The sequence below is a fragment of the Aulostomus chinensis genome, chromosome 24, assembly GCF_037954235.1.
Source record: "Aulostomus chinensis isolate RoL2024-O1b breed Wild chromosome 24, RoL_Achi_v1.0, whole genome shotgun sequence".
Taxonomy (NCBI): domain Eukaryota; kingdom Metazoa; phylum Chordata; class Actinopteri; order Syngnathiformes; family Aulostomidae; genus Aulostomus; species Aulostomus chinensis.
This window is the reverse complement of record NC_141343.1, coordinates 6,290,930-6,318,652: the sequence shown is the minus strand read 5'-3', so window position 1 is coordinate 6,318,652 and position 27,723 is coordinate 6,290,930. Positions and strand designations below refer to the sequence as shown.

General features: G+C 44.6%; 1 protein-coding gene and 1 long non-coding RNA gene across 7 annotated transcripts; one reads left to right on the top strand and one right to left on the bottom strand.

The window, feature by feature from the left end:
• Positions 1 to 588: 588 nt before the first annotated feature.
• On the bottom strand, positions 589 to 27,301 carry LOC147238509 (scavenger receptor cysteine-rich type 1 protein M130-like). 6 transcript variants are annotated; one of them, XM_086197215.1, is made up of 18 exons: positions 26,909 to 27,301; positions 26,319 to 26,430; positions 25,381 to 25,525; positions 23,583 to 23,738; positions 17,670 to 17,969; positions 16,719 to 17,021; positions 16,345 to 16,644; positions 10,903 to 11,205; positions 10,529 to 10,828; positions 8,927 to 9,229; positions 8,553 to 8,852; positions 6,190 to 6,492; positions 5,816 to 6,115; positions 4,165 to 4,470; positions 3,790 to 4,095; positions 3,365 to 3,697; positions 1,694 to 1,779; positions 589 to 1,610 (listed from the first exon to the last, which is right to left on the bottom strand). In XM_086197215.1, the coding sequence occupies exons 4-18, from the start codon at positions 23,626 to 23,628 to the stop codon at positions 1,488 to 1,490; spliced, it is 3,912 nt and encodes a 1,303-aa protein (XP_086053341.1). In that variant the 5' UTR covers positions 23,629 to 23,738; positions 25,381 to 25,525; positions 26,319 to 26,430; positions 26,909 to 27,301; the 3' UTR covers positions 589 to 1,487. The 6 variants fall into 6 exon arrangements, with proteins under 6 accessions (XP_086053341.1, XP_086053337.1, XP_086053336.1 ...); XM_086197211.1 differs by having other exon boundaries at positions 3,790 to 4,470; positions 26,315 to 26,430; XM_086197210.1 differs by having other exon boundaries at positions 3,790 to 4,470.
• On the top strand, positions 1,210 to 4,008 carry LOC147238510 (uncharacterized). Its single transcript, XR_015111784.1, has 3 exons — positions 1,210 to 2,505; positions 2,608 to 2,649; positions 3,973 to 4,008. It is a non-coding gene; the product is annotated as an uncharacterized LOC147238510 (long non-coding RNA).
• Positions 27,302 to 27,723: the final 422 nt, after the last annotated feature.

The window sequence follows — 27,723 nt, the reverse complement described above, 5'->3', positions numbered from 1 at the left end:
AGGATGAAGAAAGGAGTGTCTGAGAGAGCTTCACCAGACAAACTGTCCAGTTGAACAACAAATACTAGTCAGTATTCATGTTGCTGCTGTGACCAGGATTCAAACCAGGGCTGCTGCAGCCACAACACAGAGGACTGACCACTATAGGATCAGGGCCTCCTCAACAGCAGCTTGAGCTTCTGTGTCTTTGTCTCATTGAGACATCAAAGACAATTTGTGTCCACAAAGAAATGCATTGAGAAATCAAGGTGAGATCAAAGAAAGAATTCTAAGATCAAACACCAAACTCTGAGATCAAAGGTTGAAGTTCCCCAAGGTTCAGTTTTAGCTCAGACCCTCTTTAATATCTATGTACTGCCACTTGTCATCAGGAGACTCAGTATAAACGTCCACAGTTCTGCTGATGTCACACAGCTGGACGTCGCCATGTCTCCTGATGACTTCCTCCACGTCACCTGTTGACGTGACAGGACTCGACCAAACGTCATTTTTTGATGAAGAGGCTGTGAGACTGAGTTGGCTCAGTCGAGACGACTGGACAGCAGCAGGACAGGAGACAGGAAACAGGTTTGGACCATCTGGGCTCCACCCACTTGTATTTATTGAAGGAAATTATAAAAATCAACAAAGTAGGAAACGTTGGTTTTGCCAGTGGGTTTAAATCATGATTTATATTTGAGTGTTTATCTGTTTATTCGTCCAAGAGTAGAAGAAGTGACTCTGAGTCAAACTGGAGTCCTGGGAGATCAGGATCAGGAGGAGCATTCAGGCTGAGGTCATCAGAACAGTCAAGATGTGCTGACTCATCATCAGTGGGAATCTCAGTGTCCAATGTTGTGTAGTGAGGGACAGCACTGTTGCTGTGGCCTGATGTGGAGATGAAGGAGTCAGTGAGACACCATGAAGACAGACAGCATTGGAGGAGAACACCTTCTTTTATTACTTCAGCACTGGCAAGAACTGGAAGCATCAGCAGAACCACCGCAAAAATAGAACACTTTTTTTTTACACATTTTTCATGTCACCAAGCACTCTGAGCTCAACTGCCCCCTTCTGGTGTAACTACGCATGTACAGGTGAAACAATGAAACTCATACCAAAAGTAGTAGAAAATCATGGCGCTCATTATGACATCACACTAAATACTTTCACTCCAGACATCAGGTCATGACACAGGGAGTTTGATGTACAAATACTGGAAAAGGGATGTTTCTGGTTTGTCATGTATGGAGAGATAAATGAGCCATGACCACAGAGATGCAGGATCAGAACTGAGAACATGGAGTTCTCATTTCAGGGACCTTCAATAACCTTTGATCTTTTTGTTCAAACAGGCCAGAACTGAGACTTGACCTTGAGAACAGAGATGGACGATCAGGAAAACACGAGAGAACCACAAGACTGCAATGAGGAGCTCTCCTGTTGCTTTAAACATCATCACGGTGAAAGCAGAAGAAGCCTGGAGCTCAGTTGTGGCGGCGCTGCAGTCACACGTCCGTGGTGTCTTCATGGTGAACTCCAGCCTCCTCATCAACCAAGCCTTCCTCTGTAGCATCACCAGCGTTGAGTTCAATGTTCTCCTGGTGTCCTGCCCGCCGCTCCTTTTTGGCCTGGAAGACATGACAGCTCACACCTCCAGTTCCTGCTGAAACAACTGCTCATAGCCAAGAACTACGAAGCTACGTCGTGTTACCTTGAAGTAGCGGTAGAAGAAGACAGCACTTAACCCCAGGATCAGATGGTGGATGAACGCTCTGATGATGAAATCACTTGTAGGCACTGAAAAACATTTAAAGTCATCACATTTGATCGATGACATCACCACTGATCACCACAGACATGTTGATGGTTGAAGATTCTTGATGGAAGGCTGCATGTTAAGGAACACGCTAACTTTTAGGAGAAGTCTCTGATTGTCCATCATCCCCAGGGCCAGACTAGAAGATGGAGACCCTTCTCTAGGAGCTGAGACTCATGCTAGTTAGCTTAGCACAATGCATGGTAGGGGGTGGGAAGTGTTAGCATAAAAGTCCCAAACAATGGTTGCTAGAATTTATTCCACCCGACCAGTAGGCGGAGCTCTAACTCCTACGTGGGTTAGGCGGAGAGATTTTTCCCACAGGCCCAACGAAGCATCAGAAATCAAACGGCGCTGGCCTTGAGAAGACGTTCATCCATCGTTTGTCTCTTCATTGATCCTCAGTCTTCATCCTGTGGATCACATGTAGCGTCCAGATACCCCTCAGTCTGGAGCGACACCTCCATGAATATATCTGGGGTTGTGTATCACTTTTGTCAGACATTCTAATTTTAGAATCACACACATAGCCGGGACTACTTTCCTGACTGGGCGCAGTGATTTGGCACAGCACCTGAAATTTCAGCCACCAAAACCAAATGTTTGTTGGAGCAGGAGAGCGACTGCTGCTACTGATCATGGCCGACTTTGGAAGAGAGGAGGAGGAGGAGGAGGACTGCAGGACAAACCAACATCCTGATCCTGAGGTAGTTGATGCTAACACTTCCCACTCACTACCATTCATTATGCTAAGCTAACCTCATGCAGTTTCCTCTCTCTCTTTGTTTCCTGTTTGTTCCAACTATCAGTTCAAGTCTGGGGCCTCTTGCAACGAGATCACTTCCTGTCAGGTGAGTTTAGACACTGAGTTTGAAGTGGGACCTGCACGTGAGCAAATGATAGGACTCACAAATGTTTCTGGAGACTGGAAGGGAAAATCACAATTAGCTAACATTTCCCACTCACTACTATTCAATGTGCTAAGCTAACTAGCGTGAGTCTCAGCTCCCTAGAGAAGGGTCTCTATCTCCTTGTCTGGTTCTGGGGATGATGGACAAGAAGCAGATTTCCCAGAAGGTTGGTGGATTCATTTAACAGACTACTTCTACACCTACGCCATCGTTCCACTATTATTCTGAAAATGACAACAGTCCAGATTTAATCAGGATTCTATGAAGAGTTTATTCTGGGTGGGTTTTCAGAACTGAGCATTTCTCAATGAAAACGTAGGATAGACCAATATTATTTGGGTTTGAGGCTTTTCTATCATGAATGAACTTCAGGAGGAATTAAAACTGTAGAGTCTCACAGTGTGAGACACTTTTAACTGGACAGGAGACAAACAAATGACAGTGAGCTTTAGCTCCGCCCTTCGTCTCTCAGACTAGCCTAGCTAGTTAGAATTAGCCAGCTAGACTATTTTCCATAGTCATGTTTACAGCTTCATCAGAATGTTGTCATTTTCAGGATGAAAACAAGAAGCAGGAGAACAGAGGAGTAGAAAGTGCATGTAAATGTAGTCAGGGTCACATTCCTCTGTCTGACTCCAGCTCGTCCTGTTGTCACCTGCTATGATGAGGTGGAGCTCCTGGCTCTCAGAGGAGAAGTGATGGAGGAAAACATGGGACAGGTGATAAACACATCTGTAGTCCCCTCGGTGGGTGTGGTCTGCTGCTGAGAACAGGAACCGGGCGGAGTGATTGAGCGCTGGTAGGGTGTAGTTCTGTGCTGTGCTGGAGGTGGAGAAGATGAGCTGGAACACGCCTCCTGGGTACTGTGGTTCAACAGAGCAACTGATGGTGAAGTTGGAGCCCCGGAGCAGCAGAGTCTCCTGCTGCCTCACCTCAGAGACGCCGTCAGTGAAGGCAGAGAAGGAGATGTTTGGCTGGACCAGCAAATCTGTGGGGGGGGGGGGCAGAGGAAAGGCTGACTCAGCAGAAGTGCTGGTGTCACTGAGGAAGCAGCAGCTTGTTTGGAATGTCCAGTTTTACCTGAACACACCACCATCAGCCTGGTATCACTATGAACTTTATCATTCTCCAGTACACACTCCCGCAGTCCAGATGCTGACTGGACACAAGAAGACCTGATCCACCACACAGACCTGGATAGTGAGTCCCGCCTTTCATTTGTTAAAGCAGCAGAGCCACAATTCATCTGTCTACACACTGCAGAGGCAGACTGGTGGAGCCATTCAGAACCCCCAGGGGCCGCTGGTCTCCACTCTCCCCGGTGTTTGATCTCAAGGGTTCCAGCACAGCGACTGGGCTCTCCCACCATCCTGACTCCATCAGGCTCTGAGCAGACACAGGAATCATGAGTGGTAGAAGTGAAGCAGTGAGATGAAGCAGATCCATGACCTTCACCTGAGCAGACGAGGCCAACGCTTTTCCCAGGTAAGCAGGTCTTCCTCACTGAGCCAGACCTTCCACAGTTTAGCAGAGCAGGTTCATCTCCACCACACTGGAACTTTCCTGCCATGACTGGGGTCTCCATGTCTGTATACGGGCCCCCCTGGAGGAGGGACGGAGCCCCACACCCCAACTCTCTACACACCACCTCTGCATCCTGCAGGCCAAAATCCTCCTCACACACAGAGGACCACGACTGGTTAGACTTCACCTCCAGTCTGCCTGAGCACAGACTGGACCCCCCCACCAGCCTGACAGACTCTGTGGAGACATCAGGAAATCATCATTATTATAAGAGTCACCCATTTTCTCAGCTACTCATCCTGCTTAACCTCATTGGAATCACAAGAACCAAGAATGTAATTTGCTTCAAATTCATCTGGGAAGCTTAATAATATGAGCACATTTCATTGATAACTCAACTGAATCCAAACTATCGTTGGTTGTGTTCCTCAAAAATCTTCATCACAGTCTGACAAAGTCTGCAAACAGCACTTATTTCATCTGCCTTGTTACTTGCTGATTTGTCTTTTAAACCAAAGAGCAACAAAATGTCAGCTGTCAAAGCTGCAGGTGCTGCTCTGACCTCATCCACCATGACAGTCCATCTTCTTACTGAAATGGTGACGGCGCATGGAGGTGACAGAAGTGGAGACGATCAATCACTGGATCAAGACTAAGGGCTGGAATATTTATGGATCTGCCACCCAGATTTGAGATGCAGGTTCTGAATTTGCTGGATTCATGTCCAAAGAACGCTGCTACAACTCAGGATGGTACAAAGAATGTTCATTATAATGATCTTGTCAGAGCTGCTTTGAGATTCTGACTGAGTCCAGTGCTTCTGTTTATAGGGAACATCACTCTGTCCTGGAGCATTCCACCACTCACACACCTTCCTCTTGTTATTATTTGTTTAGGCTTCACCCACACCCACACCCACACCCACACCCACACACAAAGACCCTGGTCTCTCTGCTCATTTTTTCATGACTCTCTTTTGTTCAAGCATTGTTCCGTGAGAGAACTGCAACAGGGGATTTGAGTCATGGAGTAATTAATGTTAAGCACATCTGGAATCAGGCGGCACGGTGGTCATGGTTTAGCACTGTCACCTCACAGCAAGAAGGTTCCGGGTTCCAGTCCCAGCTCGGGCACGTGATCTTTCTGTGTGGAGTCTGCATGTTCTCCCTGTTCCTGTGTGGGTTCTCTCTGGTACTCCGGCTTCCTCCCACAGTCAAAAGACATCAAGAGGGGACGAGGCTGATTGATACTCTAAACTGACCGTAGGTGTGAATGTGAGAGCGAATGGTTGTCTGTCTCTATGTGTTGGCCCTGCGATGGACTGGCGAACTGTGAACCCCGCCTCTTGCCCGTAGCTGCTGGGATAGGCTCCACCCCCCGCGACCCGACAGGAATAAGCGGAAGACAATGGATGGATGGATGGACATTTGGAATCTCTGGTTCACATCATCATCATGACCCTCGTCAAATTCAGAATATCATCATTGTCAGAATAACAGAGGAATATTTGTGTGCATGTCAACAACCAAAGTCTACTTGTCCTGGATCACAGTCACATGACTGTTAGTGTCAATAATGTTACCTGAGCAGGTGATTTCCAGGATGGTGGAACGAGAAGAGTTCAATGATCTCACACACTCCTTCAGTGTTGATGTAGACTGAACACAATCAGAGTTGATGAACCACATGAGTCGTTCTGAGGACTCGTCTCTCTGCTGTGTTGAGACAGCAGAACCACAGTCCAGCCATCTACATATCACAGCTGTTTCCTTCAGGCTCCAGGACCAGTCTGTCTCTGCTGCTCTCCACTCTCCCAGGTGTTTCACCTCCAGTCTACCAGCACAGTGGTTTGCTCCTCCCACCAACCTGACATCATCAGGGTCTGAACAGAGACAAGAGGATCATTAACACATGACTATGGAACAGGACTGAGGAGGACCTGAACCAAAGCTCCACCTGAACAGATGAGTCCAACTGATCTGCCAGGTGAGCAGGTGTTTCCAGACCCTGAGAGTCCACAGTCCAGGAGGGAAGATTCATGACCCTCACACTGGAACTCCTGAGCCCAGAATGGAGACTCTGCTGGACCAAAAAGCCCCCCCTCCAGGACTGAAGGTGGCCCACATCTCAGCTCTCCACACAGCACCTCTGCATCCTGCATGTCAAAGTCACCTTCACACACCGAGGACCACAGCTGGTTAGATTTCACCTCCAGTCTGCCAGAGCAAAGGTTCGACCCGTCCACCAGCCTGACAGACTCTGAAAAAGACACCAAGAGGCAGATTCATGATGAGAATGAATTCATGCTAACATGAACTCACCTGTTCATGCCTCTGACATGTGAACTAGCAAAAACCTGAGAATGAGACAGGAAAACATCGCTTTCCAAGGAATTTATCCTCCTTGAAATAATTCATCTGATCTAATATCATCTAATATCCCACATGTGTAAATCAGAGAGCACAACTGGAATCTCTGGTTTTCATCATCACCTTGACCCTTGTCAAATTCATGCATTGGTGGCTAAAAGGAAAGAAAATGGGGAAGGGTTGCTGGTTCACTCCTCAGGACTTGAAGGAAGAAGCACTATGAATGACTCTAATGTTGGTCTGTTTCTGAGATCAAATTGTTGTGGGCTTTTATTTTGTTAAGGCAATTTTCAGTATTTGAGGTTTCAATTTGATGCCTTTGTAGTGAACCTCAGTTGGAGTTGTGAACGCAGCCCACCTCAGCTCCTCCCCTAGCTCCTCCCATTGACCCCAGGTGCAGAATAAGAGGCCCAGCCTGGTGTGTTTCAGTCCCTGGCTGGTTGCCTCCACAGGTGGTGGTGGGTAGGGCCCCCATCATATCTGTTTATTTAACTCCAAGTTTTCTTTTAACTAATCTCCGCTTTTTTGTTTTATCGGATCCCTGCTGCTGTTCTGTTTTGTTGTAGTTAAGATTTATTTTCTTTTAGTGGACTCGTGTTTTCTTTTGGCCCTTCTGTTTCTTGCTTTGACTGCTTTGACTTTGGCCATTTTTGCTTTCTGGTAGTTTCTGATTTGTTATGGTCCAGGGTTAGGTTTCTATACTTGGAGTGCTTTTCTGTGAGGTTGTTGAGATTGTCCATCAATTGGGTTGTTGGTCTTGTTAACTTTCTTCTGCTTTTCTATCAGGGAGTTCTCTTTGACTTTCAGTGTGGCCTGGGGGTCGTCAGGTAGGAGGCTAGTCATCGTGGTGAGGACTCACTCCCGTCGCATGCAAGTAGGCACTGGGGCACCTTTAGTGCATGTTGTGTAGTGATTCGTGTGTTGCACGCCAGGCCAGTGGGAAGGGTCACATTCGTAGTAGTCTGCCTCCTACTGGGGCCCCAGCCCACTGATATTAGTTTTCTGTTATTTAAATTAAAGTTACTTCCTGCCTCTGCCTCAGTCTCTCGACCCTGTGCCCTTATGTTTTGTACACTGGTTTAATTTCTGTGCTTTACTTCCTGGGGTGCAGGTCCCCAGGTAGTGTTATCGTTCCCTCTTTAGTTACACTTGGTCCCCCTGCTTTTAACACAGTAACCTACTCCCCTCCCCCTCGCCACACCTGCACAGGGAGAAGCAAGGTCAAACAGGGTTTTCCTGAGATGTACTGATCCCATTAAAGACACTGAAGCTCCTGGCTGGATTTATTCTGTGGTTCATTCATCAATTTATGTGCATCAGCGAACTTGACAGAGTGTGAGAGACCATGCTAACATGAGCTTCTCTCACAACTGTTCCTCAGTCATGTTAGCTTTTCTACCTCGCCACATGTACACGCGATGGGTGAACATGACCTATTTTGTGACTAATTTTTGTGTCTGTTCATGTTGCACATCTGAAGTTTAAAATTTGTTTTCAAGAGGTAATTTTATTTCACTGATCTGTCATTCAGCTCTTACGGGTTTCCTTTTCTGAAGACAAGGATGAAACAGAGACAGTAAATTGTTAAAATACAACTGAAAGCTGACCAGGATAAAAAGGCTTCTGGAAACATCAGCACACTTCACCTTTGTCTCACCAGGATTTAGTGACAAGCAGCACTGCTGCCTCCCTCATTACCACCACCAAGTTGCCCTTGAGCAAGGCCCTCAGTGGCTGTACTGAGCAGCTTGTGTTATGTTTTTGTGAACATTATAAGAGTGCTGCTGCAAATGAGAGTCACTCAGTGAGTTTCCTCTGGGGAGATGAAGGTTAAAAAAATGGAATATGATCATTGTCAGAATAACAGAGGAATGTTTGTGTGCACGTCAACAACCAAAGTCTACTTGTCCTGGATCACAGTCACATGACTGTTAGTGTCAACAATGTTACCTGAGCAGGTGATTTCCAGGATGGTGGAACCAGAAGAGTTCCATGAACTCACACACTCCTTCAGTGTTGATGTAGACTGAACTAACTCAGAGTTGATGAACCACATGAGTTGTTCTGAGGACTCGTCTCTCTTCTGTGTTGAGACAGCAGAACCACAGTCCAGCCATCTACATATCACAGCTGTTTCCTTCAGGGTCCAGGACCAGCCTGTCTCTGCTGCTCTCCACTCTCCCAGGTGTTTCACCTCCAGTCTACCAGCACAGTGGTTTGCTCCTCCCACCAACCTGACATCATCAGCATCTGAACAGAGACAAGAGGATCATTAATACATGAATATGCAACAGGACAGAGGAGGACCTGAACCAAAACTCCACCTGAACAGATGAGTCCAACTGATCTGCCAGGTGAGCAGGTGTTTCCAGACCATGAGAGTCCACAGTCCAGGAGGGAAGATTCATGGCCCTCACACTGGAACGCCTGAGCCCAGAATGGAGACTCTGCTGTTCCAAAAAGTCCCCCCTCCAGGACTGAAGGTGGCCCACATCTCAGCTCTCCACACAGCACCTCTGCATCCTGCATGTCAAAGTCACCTTCACACACTGAGGACCACAGCTGGTTAGATTTCACCTCCAGTCTGCCAGAGCAAAGGTTCGACCCGTCCACCAGCCTGACAGACTCTGAAAAAGACACCAAGAGGCAGATTCATGATGAGAATGAATTCATGTTAACATGAACTCACCTGTTCATTACTCTGACATGTTAACTAGCAAACCCTGTCAATGAGACAGGAATGCATAGATTTCCAAGGAATTTATCCTGCTTGAAATCATTCATGAGATCATCGTAGCTGGGAGAAATTATTCCTGCTTGTTCCTTCCTGAACCATCTAATATCCAGCCATCTGTTTTGTATACCACTTATCCGAAAAGGGTCACGTGCGGTGGGGAGGGGGTGGAGCTTATCACAGCCGACATTGGGTGAGAGGCGGGGTTCACCCTTGTTCGGTCGCCAGTCTGTTGCAGGGCCATCAGGAGAAATTAGGGGCTGTGTCTTGCTCAAAGATACTTTGACATGGCCACTGGGGGGAGGAAGGATCAATCCAGTGACCCTATGGTTGCCAGACTGCCACACTACCTCTGAGCCATGCCACCCCTCCATCTAATATCCCACATTTCTAAATCAGAGAACACAACTGGAATCTCTGGTTTGCATCAGCATCCTGACCCCATAGAGAAGTGAACTTGTGATGGGAGGGTGGTCGGTTCAATCATCAGGACTGGCAGGAAGAAGGAGTGTAAATGAATCTGATGGTCTGTTATTGAGGTTAAACTCTGTGAGCTTTTATTTTCTTTAGGCTTTTTTGGTAGAGGCATTTTTCTTTAAACGCTTCTGGTGAAGTTTTGGTTTTCCACATCCAAGTCAGCAAATGGATGCCTGCACGGAACAAAGAGAGGTTAAACAGTGTTTTCCTGACATGTAGGAATCATTTAAAGACTTTGAAGCACCGAGTTGGAATGAGAACAAGGTCGTCTGTAGTTGATTTGTTTGATGTCGTGTTCTGTGTTTTGCGTGAATTTTATTCTGTGTATGTTGAGGCAAAGGCTATGCTCACATAAATCAAGTCAAGTCAATTTTATTTGTATAAAAAGTCAGCTGGGATAGGTTCCAGCCCCGCCCAGTTCAATCCTCTGGACTTGGAGCAGGAAGCAGCCACCCTCATTAACACCACCGAGGCGCCCCTGAGCAAGGCTCTCAGAGGCAGTACGGAGCAGCTTGTGTTCAATGACTGTGAATGTGATCAGAGTGCTGCTGCAAAAGTGAGTCACTCTCAGTGAGTTTCCTCTGACTACATAAAGGTTAAAAAATGGAATATCATCATTGTCAGAATAACAGAGGAATGTTTGTGTGCATGTAAACAACCAAAGTCTACTTGTCCTGGATCACAGTCACATGACTGTTAGTGTCAATAATGTTACCTGAGCAGGTGATTTCCTGGATGGTGGAACCAGGAGAGTTCCATGAACTCACACACTCCTTCAGTGTTGATGTAGACTGAACACAATCAGAGTTGATGGACCACATGAGTCGTTCTGAGGACTCGTCTCTCGCCTGTGTTGAGACAGCAGAACCACAGTCCAACCGTCTACATATCACAGCTGTTTCCTTCAGGGTCCAGGACGTGTCTGTCTGTGCTGCTCTCCACTCTCCCAGGTGTTTCACCTCCAGTCTACCAGCACAGTGGTTTGCTCCTCCCACCAACCTGACATCATCAGGGTCTGAACAGAGACAAGAGGATCATTAACACATGAATATGCAACAGGACAGAGGAGGACCTGAACCAAAGCTCCACCTGAACAGATGAGTCCAACTGATCTGCCAGGTGAGCAGGTGTTTCCAGACCCTGAGAGTCCACAGTCCAGGAGGGAAGATTCATGACCCTCACACTGGAACTCCTGTGCCCAGAATGGAGACTCTGCTGGACCCAAAAGTCCCCCCTCCAGGACTGAAGGTGGCCCACATCTCAGCTCTCCACACAGCACCTCTGCATCCTGCATGTCAAAGTCACCTTCACACACTGAGGACCACAGCTGGTTAGATTTCACCTCCAGTCTGCCAGAGCAAAGGTTCGACCCGTCCACCAGCCTGACAGACTCTGAAAAAGACACCAAGAGGCAGATTCATGATGAGAATGAATTCATGCTAACATGAACTCACCTGTTCATGCCTCTGACATGTTAACTAGCAAAAACCTGAGAATAAGAGAGACAATGTAGAATTACAAGGAATTTATCCTCTTTGAAATAATTCATGTGATTATTGAAGATGGGAAATGTTGTTCCCCCTCGTTTCTCCCTAAACCATCTAGTATCCCACATGTGGAAATCAGGGAACACAACTGGAATCTCTGGTTTTTATCATCATCAAGACCATTATCTGATTCTAGCAGTGGCAGCCTAAAGCAGTGATTCTCAAAAGGTTGAAAACCCAAAGATTTTTTGGAAAGTAAAACAAGTCAAAATTGTTTTGAAACAAAGGGTACTGCAAAAAAAAGCAAATAATTTGATTGAAAATATATTTATGAACAAAATTCCATCCATCCATTTCCCCTAATGCTGAGAAAACGCGGGAACAAAAACCTGCTTTGACACACGTGCTTCAGTGTGAAAGGGGTATCAGACAGTCCACTTCTGAAACTTTCACCTCAGTCTTCACCGACCCAGAGAGTTTTTCAGAGATTTTGGTCTAAGGTGCAGTAGTTTTCCATGGGATTTGCCAAAGTGACAGGGGAAGCACGCAGGAGCGCTCGTCAGGTTGAAACAGCGAGGACGTGCACACCGCTACCGTCTACACAACTGGTGAATGTCCACTCCACGGCAAACAAAATGGATGAGTTGCTGCTTCTCAGCTCCAAAAATGGGGACATTGTTATGATCCAACATTCATGTGCCATTTCCCTCTCTCTACCCAGTTCCAAGCTCCGCCCCTGTTGGTTGGTGATTGGCTGCTCCCTTTGTCAGTCACTCTGCGGCACACAGGAAACACCAGCTGAATCCATTCCCTGATTACCCCCCCTGGGTATTTAAGTCCGAGCTGGTTGTTTCCGTGTGCCGGAATATTGAATAGCATCTGTTGTCTTGACCTGCTCACCTTCTGTGCATTTTTTAAGTTTTTTTGGAGTTTGCTGTCTCGTCGCTGTTTTCTAGTTTTTTTTCTCATTGTTACTTTTCTAGTCCGAGTAGAAAGACCTCCTCGTTGAGTGTTACTTTTTCTAAATGTGATTTTGCTCCACTTTTTCCTGAGCCACTAAGGTGTGCCAGAAGACCCAGTATTTCTGTGGTATTTTTGTTAAAGCTATTTGTCGGATTATAGCAGCAGAGTGCTGACCTTTTGATTTCCTTTGATTTCCGTTCCATTCTATTTGGCTCGCTGATTCCTCAGCCTTGATTTATTTTCACCCCTGAGTTAGTCTGGTGGTCGCCTTTTGTTATCGTTCCTTCAGCTTATAGTGCTGCCCGCGTTTAGTTTCAGTGTTTTTCCAAATTTTTGTTTTTTGCGCCCTGTGCGTTTTATTAGCGTTCCACTTGTTTGTTTGTGTCTCAGAGAAACCTCGACCACTGTACACTAATAAACCTTGTTTGTTAAACCTTGATCTCCGTGTGTGGACACTTTGTCTCCTCTTGTGCTGATTCTGGTACCCTGGTGAAGACAGGTCTAACAGACATTAGCAGATCCATCACCCTGTGTTTCACTGAAACCTGGCTCAGTGAGCACAGCCCATGCGTGTGCAGACCAAGTACTTCTGCATATCCAGCAATGAATCGTGGTTCACTGCTAATCTCAGGGAGCTGCGTCAGGCCAAAGAGGAGGCCTACAGAAGTTGGGACCAGGCCCTGTACAGGTAAGCAAGGAACCAGGTGACCCAGGCGATCAAAGTAGCCAAGAGGAGCTACAGTGAGAGGCTAAAAAAGCCTGTATAGAAAGGCCTGCAGCAACTAACAGACTACAGGAGTCCATCCCCCCACCCTGTAGAAAACCCCAGACTGGCTGACAGCCTAAACAGCTTCTGCTGCAGATTTGAACAGAACCCCTTCACACCTCTCACCATTACAAAAGGACAACCAAGCTCAGCCTTCAACAAGATCATCCCTAAAATCCTCCACTAAAAGATCACCCAACTCACAGTGCCTACCTCCACATGTCGGTGGATCATCAGTTTTCTGACTGACTGGAGGCAGCAGGTGAGGCTGGGAGCATCACATCAAGCACCTGGACCATCAGCACTGGTGCCCCCCAGGGCTGGGTCCTGTCCCCTCTTCTCTTCTCCCTCTACACAAATGACTGCCCCTCAGTGGACCCGTCAATGAAACTCCTGAAGTTTGTGGAGGATACCACTGTCATCGGTACTGGTGGGTTAAAAATGTCTATATACCGATATATTTTATCGATACACATTTGTAGGAAAGATATCGAAACATAAATCCCAGTATCAATCTTTTAAAATGCATTAGATTTTACCTGTTTTTGTTTGCCCCTTAGTCTCACGTCATGTCGTGCAACGTTATTGCAGTCAGATTATCAGATCTCGCGAGATCCAGGCCATGTGCCTCCAATCAGAGAACAAGATGGCGGAAGCGCAACTTTCATCTTTGGCAAATTTAAGAGCCGATGTCTGGCAGCACTTCGGCTTTAAGAAGCAAGAAAACTGCGCCCAGCTTGACAAAAATAATGCTGTGCGCAAAATGTGCAAAGTAGAAGTACAATGGAAATACAACTAACCTCCGGAGCCATTTGACTAGGCATCACCCAGAGTACACTCAACAACCAGGAAACTACAAGTCACTGCAACAACCCTCACTAGAGAAAGCATTTGGGATTAAGTTTCCATCCACGCCTCCATGTGCAGAGAACACCACTTTGGCTCTTGCAATTTTTCTCTGCAAGGATCTCAGACCATACTGTGTGGTAGAAAATGTAGGCTTCAGACACCTCGTCCAGACACTGGAACCACGCTATGTGCTACTGACACGGAAACAACTGAGTCAAGTCACAACCTCAAAGATGTACAGAGATGTTAAAAACAACGTCACAACTGCACTGAAATCGGCAGAGAGAGTTGCCATCGCTTGCCACAGCTGGACAAGCAGAGCTACGATTCCTACTTGACCATCACCTCTCATTACACTGACAGTAACTGGTCCCTCATGTCCCACGTTTTACAAATGCGGGCGATTGAAGCTCGCCACACCGCGAGTCATCCTGCTGAGCTGCTGACGGTTTGTGGAAGTCTAAGTTGCCCTTCTGTTTTGAATGACGGTCATATATTTAAATAACAAGTGCATGATGTTGTATAACTATTGTTTAATGGTCAGTTCTCAATGTAAATATTAATATTTAATTATGCAGCAGGTTAGAGGGTTACTTTTACAATTGAATTTACAGCATTAGTCCTTTGAGAATCTCTTCCATTACCAAAGCAAAATTGGTATTGGAACTAAAATATTGTATCGTATATTGGATCGAATCGTATCGGAAATCGGATGGACTTGGGACCTAGTGGATCAAAATCGTATTGTATCGGGAGGTCAGTGGTGATACCCAGCTCTAGTCATCGGTCAAATCCGGAATGGTGACAAGTCTGCTTTCAGACAGGAGGTGGAGCAGCTGGTCCACTGGGGCAGTCTGAACCACCTGGAGCTGAACCTGCTCAAGAATGTGGAGATGACAGTGGACTTCAGGAGGAGCCCACCCACACTCTCCCCCTCACCATCCTCAACAACACAGTGTCTACTGTGGACACTTTCAAGTTTCTGGGAACCAAAATCTCCCAGAACCTGAAGTTGACCTCAAACATGGACACTGTCCAGAAAAAAGCTCAGCAGAGGTTGGACTTCCTGTGACAGCTCAGGAAGTTGAACCTGCCACAGGAGCTGCTGATCATCTTCTCTACTGCAATAATTCAGTCTGTCCTGTTCCCAGCCATCACTCTGGTTTGGATCAGCCACCAAACAAGACAGGATCAGACCGCAACAGACAATCGGGTCAGCAGAGAGAATCGTCAGGACCGACCTGCCTTCTATCCAGGACCTTTATCAGTCCAGGGTCAGGCAATGGTCAGGCACCATCTCTGTTGACCCATCACACCCTGGTCACAAACTGTTTGATCCCCTCCCCTCTCGATGATGCTACAGAGCCCTGGATGCTGAGACCACCAGGCACAATAACAGTTTCTACCCTCAGGCTTTCACTCTGATGAACGGTAAATAGTCAGAGTGTCAAGAAATTTAAAAAAAAAAAAACCAAACTGATACTCTACTTTTCAAATCTACACTATATTTTGTATTCCGACTGTACATTTTTGTACATATACTGTCTATATTGCACATACCACTATATGTATATTTTTACATCTTATTCTTTTTAACCTAAATTATTCCCTCCCCTGTACAGTGAGCAATACCAACCTAGGAACAAATTCCTTGGTTTTTTTAACTTGGCCAATAAAAGTGATTCTGATGAATCCATGAATCCGGCACCTCAGACAGAACCTTTGAACCAAACACCCACAACACACTGAAGCAGACCAGGTCCACCATTCAAACCTGCCACACCAGTAGCTTTATAGCAGGTGATCTGGCAAGAGGGAATTGAAAGTCACAGAGATGGTGATGAAGGAAAAGACGGCCCTGGCCTTGTTCTGTGTGGAAAACCCTGGAAGAGATCGTCATGAAGCCGTAGCTCCTGTAGGAGCTGAATCATTCCCAACTCCTGTGTTGTCCTGAGGATGAACTTGCGTCACTGCTGCTCGCCTCCACAGAAGAACCAGAGCCAGCGTTTCCCTGATTGATGCTTAGATACATTCTGATGTGTGTGATTCTACAACTGTCTGGTGTGTATCTCAGTCAAAGAGCAACCGTGTGTGATTGTCAACAGTGCTCAGCACAGTGCTGAAGGATAGAGAAGTGAACTTGTGACCAAAGGGTTGTTGGTTCAATCCTCAGGACTGGTAGGAGGAAGCAGCCACCCTCATTCAGACCACCGAGGCGCCCCTGAGCAAGGCTCTCAGAGGCGGTACTGAGCAGCTTGTGTTCAATGACTGTGAATGTGATCAGAGTGCTGCTGCAAATGTGAGACACTCTCAGTGAGTTTCCTCTGACTACATAAAGGTTAAAAACAACAACATTGGAGTTTCATCATTGTCAGAATAATAGAGGAATGTTTGTGTGCACGTCAACAACCAAAGTCTACTTGTCCTGGATCACAGTCACATGACTGTTAGTGTCAACAATGTTACCTGAGCAGGTGATTTCCAGGATGGTAGAACCCGATTTGTTCCATGACCTCACACACTCCATCAGGGTAGATTTGTACTCAACACACCAAGAGTTGATGAACCACATGAGTCGTTCTGTGGTCTCGTCTCTCTCCTGTGTTGAGACAACAGAACCACAGTCCAGCCGTCTACATATCACAGCTGTTTCCTTCAGGGTCCAGGACCAGCCTGTCTCTGCTGCTCTCCACTCTCCCAGGTGTTTCACCTCCAGTCTACCAGCACAGTGGTTTGCTCCTCCCACCAACCTGACATCATCAGCATCTGAGCAGAGACAAGAGGATCATTAACACATGACTATGCAACAGGACTGAGGAGGACCTGAACCAAAGCTCCACCTGAGCAGATGAGTCCAACTGATCTGCCAGGTGAGCAGGTGTTTCCAGACCCTGAAAGTCCACAGTCCAGGAGGGAAGATTCATGGCCCTCACACTGGAACGCCTGAGCCCAGAATGGAGACGACACTGTCCCAAAAAGCCCTCCCTCCAGGACTGAAGGTGGCCCACATCTCAGCTCTCCACACAGCACCTCTGCATCCTGCATGTCAAAGTCACCTCCACACACCGAGGACCACAGCTGGTTAGATTTCACCTCCAGTCTGCCAGAGCAAAGGTTCGACCCGTCCACCAGCCTGACAGACTCTGAAAAAGACACCAAGAGGCAGATTCATGATGAGAATGAATTCATGCTAACATGAACTCACCTGTTCATGACTCTGACAAGCTAATGAGAAAAAAAACCTGTGAATGAGACAGGAAAACAGATTTCCACGGAATTTATCCTCCTTGAAATAATTAATGTCATTGTTGTAGCAGGGAAACATTATTTCTGCTCGCTCCTCACGGAACCATCTCATATCCCTCGTGTGTAAATCAGAGAACACAACTGGAATCTCTGGTTTTCATCATCATCACGACCCTTGGCAGATTCTAGCAGTGGTGTAATAAAGGATAGAGAAGTGAGCTTAAGACTGGAGGCTTGCTGGTTTAATCCTCGGGACTTGCAGGAAGAAGCAGTGCTGCCGCCTCCCTCATTACAACCACCATGGGGCCCTTGAGCAAGGCCCCTTAGTGGTGGCACTGAGCAGCTTGTGTTGTGTTATTTTGAACCTGATCAGGGTGATCCTACAAATGTGAATCACTCTGAGTTTCCTTTGATGAGATAAAAGTAAAAAAAAACAACAACAACAAAAAAACAGTGTATTGTAATTTTCAGAATTCGAGAACTCTATGTGTGCATGTAAATATCCAAAGAGATTTTTGTCCAGGAACTTGTGTCCATTATGTTACCTGAGCAGGTGATTTCCTGGATGATGGAACGAGATCTGGCCCTTTCTTTCACACACTCCTTCATGGTAGATTTATACTCAACACACCAAGAGTTGATGAACCACATGAGTCGTTCTGTGGTCTCGTCTCTCTCCTGTGTTGAGACAGCAGAACCACAGTCCAGCCGTCTACATATCACAGCTGTTTCCTTCAGGCTCCAGGACGTGTCTGTCTCTGCTGCTCTCCACTCTCCCAGGTGTTTCACCTCCAGTCTACCAGCACAGTGGTTTGCTCCTCCCACCAACCTGACATCATCAGCATCTGAGCAGAGACAAGAGGATCATTAACACATGACTATGCAACAGGACAGAGGAGGACCTGAACCAAAGCTCCACCTGAGCAGATGAGTCCAACTGATCTGCCAGGTGAGCAGGTGTTTCCAGACCCTGAGAGTCCACAGTCCAGGAGGGAAGATTCATGGCCCTCACACTGGAACTCCTGAGCCCAAAATGCAGACGACACTGTTCCAAAAAGCCCCCCCTCTAATTGGCCTGCCTGGCTGACATTTATATTTTTCATCTTGCTGCTGCTCACTGCAGATCACCGCATCTTTTATTTTGAAGGAGCCGTAGTGAGAGTGCTGTGCCTGCATGTGTGGTCAACTGACAGCAGGAGCAAAACAGAGCAATGTTCCACTGAAGTTAGAGCGTTTCTCCTCCACCTGCCTCTGCATTTTTGGGACTAGGATGGACAGACATGGGAGAAGGGAGGAGCTGACAGGGAGAGAGAAGAAAATGTGCAGGAGAAGCAGCTAAATACATAAAAAACTGATGGTACGTTTACAGGCAGCACCACTGGTTTGAAGTAAACATACTAGCTTTGTTTATACATGATCTAACCTCATGTACACAGCTGGTTAATAGAGTGATGCTAATGACACTCCGGCCTAAACTGTATCCTACTACATTATTCCATATTTATACTTTGTTTCATCTGCATGTTCCAGTTTATTTGCACTTCTAGTTAGATGCTAACTGCATGTCAGTACTTTTCTTCTGTCCAATGACAAATCTGAATCTCTATTTTATGTTTAATGTACATCATCTGGGCTATTTATAATTATTCATTGGAAATTGTTTTTATGGCACCAGGTGAACATGTGCATCTCTGCCCAGGATATGTTATACTAGAATTATTTTGATTTGATATTATCATATTATTGACATTTTAGCAGTTTTTTGACACTTTTATAATTATACACAATCTAATTCATCAAGTGCACACTTTAATTCTGTTCCTGTCATGACTTGAGCTTGGATGAGAACCCAAAGCCACGACTCCTAGGCAAGGTGCCAGATGAACAAAGTTTATGACAACAGTACAAATCAAAACCAGAGGGAGAGCTGGAAGAAGCCTAAACTACAAAAACTCAAAATCACTCCACAGAGGAGAACCTGACTCGACAAAGTAACAAAGAAACTAAAAGTTAGATCAGGTGAGGAGCATGGAATGGAATAAAAACCTGACTAGACAAAGCATCAACAAAAAAATATAAACTTGATGAGACAGGGAATGGTGTAGCACAGTTGGACATGACGGACAAGACGAACTCACACCAGACAAAGAGAAACGCAGACTAAATATACAACCGAGGAAGGAAGGACTCTAAATGGCACTGAAATTCCTGACTGGAGTACCAAGATTCTGAGAGGGTCATGTTCACTCAGACCTGGTTTAACAACTGTGTCATGATACGTTTCCAGGACCTTTTCAATTACGGTGCTATGAGCCAACTTAAAGTAAATAGAAGGGAGCTGTGCCTCCCCTCCCCCCTCCCTCAGTGGAGGAGGAGGAGAGGAGCAGGAGACCTGTCAGGAGAGGAGAGGTGCTGGTGACCAGTAAACCTGCCTCAGTGGTCTCTTCTGATGTCAAATGCTCACAAGTGTACACAATGATCACAGTTACTGAGGACAGAAAAATGATGGAGGTTGTACTGGAGAAGAGTTCAAACTGGAGCCACGAGGCAACTACAATTCCATCATCCATCTTCCAGTCTTCTCCTCCAGCACTCACTATCACCCAGAAGTCCATCCTGTTAGACTGGAAACCTCCAAACAACCTCAACATCCTACAGTGGAAGAATCTGCTGATGAGCAGAAATCCCTTGAAAAAAATGTCTGCTTCCATCAACCATGAAACCACCAACTTCTGTAAAACCTGGTCCACTACCATCAATCAATGAACCTCTGAGATGCCTGACCTCCAACCCTCAAAGTGACACTGAACACACAAACACCCAACACATCCACACATCAACACACACACACCAGCTCCACTCACCCCTTGATTCTTTTTTAAAATGTCTTTATTTGTTCAAACATTTATTGTTTGCAATACAATATAATAATGGTATTATATTTTCATGATTATCATTCTTATATTAGGAACATTTTACTGATAGTGGTGATAACAACAGAAGCGTTTAACAGGGTACCATTAATGCTGAATATTGATTATCACATGATAATAATACTAATACTAATACTACAACTATTCCTGAAAATAATAATAATAATAATAATAATAATAATAATTATTATTATTATTATTATTATTATTATTATTATTATTATTCAGGGTTAGGGACAAAAGTCCCGGCCAGTACAGGGACGTGCTGGGCCCCTAATTCAGCCCAGGAAGTAGAGCTGCAAGGGCCGTCATTGGTGTGCAGCTATTTTAGGCTATTTTAGGTGCAAATTACTGTCAGTGGGTCACGTTAATAACACTGCCTCAACAGTAAGCATCAGCAAGTTACCATTGTAGTGAATCAAAACAAGTCCTGCTGGAGCAGTTTTATTTTATTTGATCTCATCTTTTTCTGTTCCACCCACTTCTGTCTCTCCTGTCTTCTTTCATTTTGTCATTTTCTCCTCTCTATCCATCAGGTTCACGCCACAAAAAAGCTGACTGAGACTGATTGGGACGAGAGCCAAATAGCCAATCAGATTTCAAAGAAAATTGGGTCATTATCAGGTCCCCCCCCCCACACACCATTGAAAAGTATCACTGGTAAAGGAAGTCTCTGATTGACTGCTGCCTGCGACACGCATCATGGGGAGGGGCGGGGCCAGACCTGACGCTGCTGCATGCTCGCCTTTAGCCTGGCCCTGGAGGAGAAGATGGAGGTGGTGAAAAGTAAACCTGCTGCAGGGGAATTCACCGTCGCTAGACTCTCTACTAGAGGAGCAGGGAATCAGAGGAGTGGAAGGAGTTTGCAAGGCAAGGCAAGGCAAGGCAATTTTATTTGTAAAGCCCGTTTTCACCACCAGTTTGTCTCAAAGGGCTTCACATGGCATCATAACAACATCCTCTGTCCTTTGACCCTCACATCGACTGAGGAGAAACTCCAAAGAAAACCCTTTTAACAGGATAAAATCTGAGAAACCTCAGGGTGAGCAACAGAGGAGGGATCCCTCACCAGGAGGGACAGACGTGCAGTAGATGTTGTTACAGACAAGAAAACAGTTTACAATACAAATACAATACATATTGCAGAGGTTCTAGATTCTGATGGAAGCTCTAGCATCACATTACCTTTCTCCTATTGTGTTCTTTGAGTGTTTTAACTACAATGTGTGTTGTGAAAAGAAGCCCTATTGGCAAGTGATTGAGTTCCATTTATTTATTATTTTGTGACTTTATTTAATTTTTACACCACCTCAATTATTCTTAAAGTGTATTGTTTCAGTTGTTTGTATTGTTAACTGGCTTGAACATTAAGTGAGTGATGGAATTCCTGTCTGCTGCTGCTGTGAATGAGAAAAAACATGGTGGTGGTTGGGGGGGGGGGTAATTTGGACAATTTTGGACTGGACATTTTGTAAAAATGCCTGTAAGAAAGAGGACAGGTGAGAAAGACATGGGTGGTGCACTACAGATTAGATTAAAGAAAATAAAACTCAAAACAAGATAAAATAAGAACAATATATATATATATATAAAAAAGGAATACAAACGCATTTTGGGGTGACAAAAAAACAAAACAAAATCAAAACAAAAAAAACCTCAGGCTGGACCAGCCAAATAACAGTTTGGGGGCCACAAATAGGCGGCCGGTGGGCCAGATGGGGCCCGGGGGCCACATTTTGAGCATCACTGACATAAACTAACTCATGTCAATGGTGTGGATAATAACAATTACCAGGTTCCCATAAATGTACATAGTTGCCATTTATTCTTTCAAATATCCACTTCCTCCTTTCACGATCATTATGAGGCCCATTGCTATTCTAGTTCTGATGACTGTAACTGGTGTCAGTGTTTGTTCTGGTTGCCACCAACTGTTGTTACTGACATGATTACTAACTCTGTATTTCATCACCTTCTTTACTTGTTTCTTCTTTGCAGTCGAAACAGGAGCTTTGACAGGACAAAGAAGAACCAGCACACAGTGAAGGACTTTACTGGGTTCATGCTGAGAGACGCGTTTCACCTGGGACTTCCTCAGGTTCACTCCTCCTTCAGTGTGCAGTGCTCCATCTTTTTTTCCTGCCATATTTATGATTTATGTATCTACCGTTTATTTATTCTATTTCTTTTTACCATGATCTTCTTCAGATGTCATTCATCAGCTTACTATGATGTTTTATCACTAATAATATGCATGAGACACAAAGAAACTGAACACACACACACACACACACCATCAATTTACACACAACATTTTGACACAATAGCAGTCCCTCATTTTTATTCATTTATTGATTTTTTAAATATATTTTTAGTTTCTTTCCTTTTCCCAAATAATTCTTTTATTTCTCCCATATCAATGAATGAATTTATCTTGTTTATTTTTCCCTCCAATTTCCTGTCTCTCCCTTTGCAGTTTGCCCAGTCCTCTTTAAACAGAAAACACACAAAATGACTTTAAACCGTCTGATTGCTCAACTACTTGAATAAATGAATAAAGAAATGAGACAAATATCTCATGAGCAGAGGAGGAGGAGGACCTTTTTAACTTTCTCTATTCAGTGTATTTTAACTAACTATAATTTGCTGACCCCCCCACCACACACAAACTTTCAGCAATTATGGCTTCAGTGTCTTTGTTTCTAATCTCTTATTTCATGCTTCAGTTGTTTACACTCCTCTTTTCTCAGTGTTCCTGTTATCTTGTCTCTCCTGCTTCCATCCATCCATCATCATCTTCTGCTTATTCCTTACTCGTAAGTGTCGGGGGGGGGGCTGGAGCCTATCCCAGCATCTACGGGCGAGAGGCGGGGTTCACCCAGGACAGGTCGCCAGTCCATCGCAGGGCCAACATACAGAGACGAACAACCATTCACACTCACTCTAAATTGACCGTAGGTATGAATGTATCAATCAGCCTCATCCCCAAATTGCATGTCTTTGGACTGTGGGAGGAAGCCGGAGTACCAGAGAGAACCCACACAAGAACAGGGAGAACATGCAGACTCCACACAGAAAGATCCTGTGTCTGAGCCGGGACTCGAACCCGGAAACCTTCTTGCTGTGAGGCCACAGTGCTGACCACTGCACCACCGTGCAGCCCCTCTCCTGCTTCATGTAAATTAAAAGAATATTTTTCAAGTTGATCTGAAACTAAGCTGAGACTAGTTAGACTGTGGTGGACCGACACTCTCTGGGTTTAGCAGCAGCTCAGTCCCCTCCTTTGATTGAACTACTGTGGTTGTACCAGCAAACTACAACTGGAGAACAGTACATTTATTTGACTTATTGCCATACGGAACACAGAACATCAGACCAGTTGAGGGCTGACTGGAGCAAACAGTGATGGAGTCAATCCAGAAATCCAGCTGCTGCCTCCAGGACATGAGTCAGTTGATTTGAGCCGTTTCAAACACGTCTATCTGAACCATGCAGATGAACAACAACTTCCAATAGGAAGCCTACCTGAGCTCCATAGCACCAGCAGCACCAGCAGCACCCTGCCATCCATGTCCAGTGTCAAGCTCCTCCGATCGTCTGCTCCTAGTTTCTTCACTCTTATTTCCTCATCAGGACTCTTAAGTGCAGCTTTTCATGTCCGTGTCAACAGCTCCTGATGTGCTGAAGTGATACAAAGATAAAGCTGAGGGTCGGACACGTCATCCACATCAGAGTTGCGACACTCATGATCTTCTGATCAGATGAGCAGTTTCCTCTCCTTCACTGCTGCACAAGCATCAGATTGTCAGCACCACATCTCCTGTTTCCTGATATAAAACAACACCTCCTTCACTAACAAGCCTGACCAACTTAACATATTTCATGTCAACTGCATTTCACAAAACAGAGAAGTTTTGTTAAATGCCTACTGGAGGTGAATCTCATCCATGATTCTCCAGACATTTTTAGGACGTCTGACAGTTTCAACATCTGAGGAGGCAGACGACAGCGTGTCTGAAACAGAGGTTTTCAAAGTGAAGTCCTCAGATAAATTAGCTGAGTTTCACTGGAATGTGAACTCTTATGAAGGTCAGAGAATTAAAAAGATGGATAGATAGATAGACAGATAGATACATAGATAGATAGACAGATAGATAGACAGACAGACTTTACTCAAATCCAAACATGCAGTGCTCATAAGAATGAATTTCATTGCAAAGGCTCTCGAAAACACAACACTGTACAACTAAACAGTGGACCCCACTGAGCTCAGTGTGAAAGCAAGCTTTTCCCAGGCATTTCAATAAAAGTAAAATCTGATCAAATTTCTGATCTGACCTTTAAATACATTTCTCAAAATATAAACTTTTACTTTTTTCCAGGTGATTTCCTTGCCAGAGTTACTTCTAATTTTTAGGGAGTTTCTTGATAGTCACTCAGGACTTTATCCCTCATGTTTTTGAAGGAAACAGGAAAAAAGATGAACAAACTGGCAAACACAACTGGAATATTAATAACAAACCTGCCAGACAAATCATAGAAAGAACATACAGGAAAAAGTTAAATCATGTTCACTTTCACAGATAGTATTGAGTGTCAGCTCACTGATCCTGGATCACATTTGTGTTTAAGGGATAAAAGCAACGAGACTTGTTTGAATGTCTTGAAGAGGGTTCATCATCCAGGTACTTCTTATCTTGTAGTAACTGCAGTACTTCTACCTTTAACTTGGTCATGTTCAGACACTGTCACCACACATTTCAAAGCAGGGAAACTGAACTGGTGTTTTCAGGCCTGTTAAAAGAACCCTGCAAGTGAATGTGGTGTTCAGACCAGCAGATTTAGGGCCAAGTGTTTCCATGGATTTCTGTGTGAGAAGCAGCGTTGCACCACAGGCTTGTATTTTTGGGTCAAATCTACAAATCTTTGTTCAGTCATAGAAGCAGGAGGGAGGGGAGGACATTGGGTGAGAGTGAGAGTCAGAGGCTGCAAATGACAGAGAGGAGGGGGAGGCTGGTGGAGACAGACCTCCATCATGAGATGTTGATCAGCACAGACGTGCAGCATTTAGAGAGACGACGTGATAGAAACCTGTTTTTGCTCTTAACTTGCTTTTGCTGGTCTACAATGTTCGAGAGAAGAGAGAGAAATCCACACACTGGACCAGGCTGATACCAGCAGAACCAGAGCTCCGCTCCTTCAACCAAACATTAACGTGAGGTCACTCGGTGCATTTTGCTGCTTCCTAACTTGATCTTTTGAAACACAGAGGCTTCATCAGGAGAGTGAACAAGGAATGAAATGGTCTCCCTACAAGAGTCACCTTCAAGCTGCTGAGGCAACATGGCTGCTGATCTTTGCTCCTTTTGCTTGAAGCACCGTTGCTTCCTTGACCGGCTGTTTTACTGCACTCCTGGACTTTGATAGAACAGAAATATTCAGCACCCTTTCCCATCACAGAAGTGCTCCTGTTAAAGTTCAATAAAATACAAAGGACAACACAGTGACACAAAAACATTGATAAAGAAGAAGATTTGCTATTTTTGAATTTGTGTCCCATCCTATGAATCCAACTCATTGTCAAACTGAGCATTTTCATTGATTGATGGTTTTAATTACTGTTATTTTACATTTTCATGTCTTCTTTGATGACCAAGTTGAACATTGTAGCAGACTAAAAAATATGAATCATGGTAAGACAGCATTACATTACATAAGACAGTAACAAAGTTATCAACCAAATATTACAATATTGACAATTCCCAGTTTTTAAGAGGGAACTGTGAAGTATTCAGTCTTGAAAAGTAAAACCCCAAAGTTCTAGAATGTCAAACTGCTGACATCATCATCTCCTGGTTTCCCCAGTAAGGCATTTTCTGCCATCCACACACAAGAGTTTAAAAAAAAAGATTTCAATTTTCAATGGACTTTTCAGACAAAGTGATGAGCTTTGTGTGAGTGGAGGTGGTGTTGAATGACTAAAGGAGACAAATCTAGAAACAGACCATGTTTGTGAAACTCAATTTTCATGGCTGCGTCCATTTTATTATTTTTCCTCAAAGTAGTTCAAATCATTTAGGTTCATTTTCAGTATTTCAAGTAACCTGTATTTAATAACTGAACATGTTATAGAAATGTGACCCAACTCTATCACTGCAGTCCAGATTTCATTAACATGTCAAGTTAAGCTGCATCAGTGAAAATGTGTTTCTGACTGTTGACAGCAAAAGCTTCATAATGACTCCTGCCTTCATCACCTACGTCTGGATTGGCCTCCAGGAGTTCAAGGAGGACGTCTTCCTCCACTGCTGCCTCAGTCTCATCAAAAATGTCAAGTTCAGCTGCACTGGGAATCCCTGACTTGTTTTTTTAACTACAGGAGGAAAGCATTTAATAAGATAAAGCTGGATTAAGTTTAAAAGGTTTCAAATGAAGAACTGCTTAAACAGTTTTTAATCCCCACAATAAATGAAAAATGTACCATTGCAGTAACTTGTTCACAGTTCAATCTTGAATTAGCATCTTGTCCATTACCAATATTAGTGGATAATAAAAAACTTCTCATTCAAGTTGAAACATGCAAGAGGCAGCAGACAAGGTCAAATTAATTTGACACATCCAACTAAACAACAATGAGGTGCATACTGCCCTCTACTGACTAAAACTGATAATGTCACTGTGAACTCTCAGGAAAAGAAAAGCACAAATTGAACAAAATAAAAAAGGACATTCACCCCCCCCCCCAAAAAAAAGAAATTCAACAAAAAATGTCCTCAAATAATTCAGTTACATCAAACCTTGTGCCTGTATGTTGTGATAGGATTTTATCCACAAAATAAAACGAAACTCACCTCGATGTTTGATGCAGTCCAGGAAAAAGAACACAGTTCCCTTTATTCTCCTGCCGTTAACGTTCCTAAACTAGCAAGAATGTTAGGTAGCATTAGCATTGACTTCAGCTAAAGTCTACCAGCTTCAGGTACCTTTATCAATCGCTTTAATAGCTACTTAAGGCTTTATAGGCGGTTTATATAAAGTTTTAGAACCTGTACAAGTTAATATTCTTAGTTTTTTTATTTTTAAAGCGAATATTCCAGGCACTGCGTTTTCCTCTGGACACCGCGAATCGAAGAAAACAGCGCGTGCAGATGGAGAGTGGAACTCAGCCCAGAGTTCCTGCGCGTGACTGCTGAAATAGCCCCGCCCCCTGAGCTGCACTGAGGCGGGAGAACAACACCCAAATTAACACCATGGAACTAAAAATCATTTAAACCTGCTTTGAAGTCATTCAAAAATACATTTGCTGACCCTGAACCTCACGCAGCCCCCCTCCACGTCACCTACATATATAATCTTTAAATATGACAGTACTTGTGTCAACCACCTTCTTTCATGATATGAACTTCATTATCAACAGTTGAGTGATGGCTTCATATTTAATCTAAGTAACCAATGTTTAATATAATTTATTGGGAAGCCATGAGTGAAAGTGGAAAGTTGAAATTGTCTGACAGGAATCTTTATGAGATCCTTGTTTCTGAGGGGAACGTATATTAGGTGGTACATAATCAGTCTGCACTGTCTGTCTACTGTTGAGAAAGTGGTGCTTTGTTCCTCCTGGTACTTTACAGCAAACCTCATCTGTCAGAGGTGAGACACCAGCACC

What these genes read in the sequence shown, in the direction of transcription:
- LOC147238509 (XM_086197211.1), bottom strand. Translation starts at nt 23,628, where the DNA reads ATGGATGGCAGGGTGCTGCTGGTGCTGCTGGTGCTATGGAGCTCAG. An exon ending in AGTTGGACTCATCTGCTCAG is followed by an intron (nt 16,645 to 16,718) that starts GTGGAGCTTTGG and finishes GTCTCTGCTCAG; the next exon opens with ATGCTGATGATGTCAGGTTG. An exon ending in AGTTGGACTCATCTGTTCAG is followed by an intron (nt 8,853 to 8,926) that starts GTGGAGTTTTGG and finishes GTCTCTGTTCAG; the next exon opens with ATGCTGATGATGTCAGGTTG.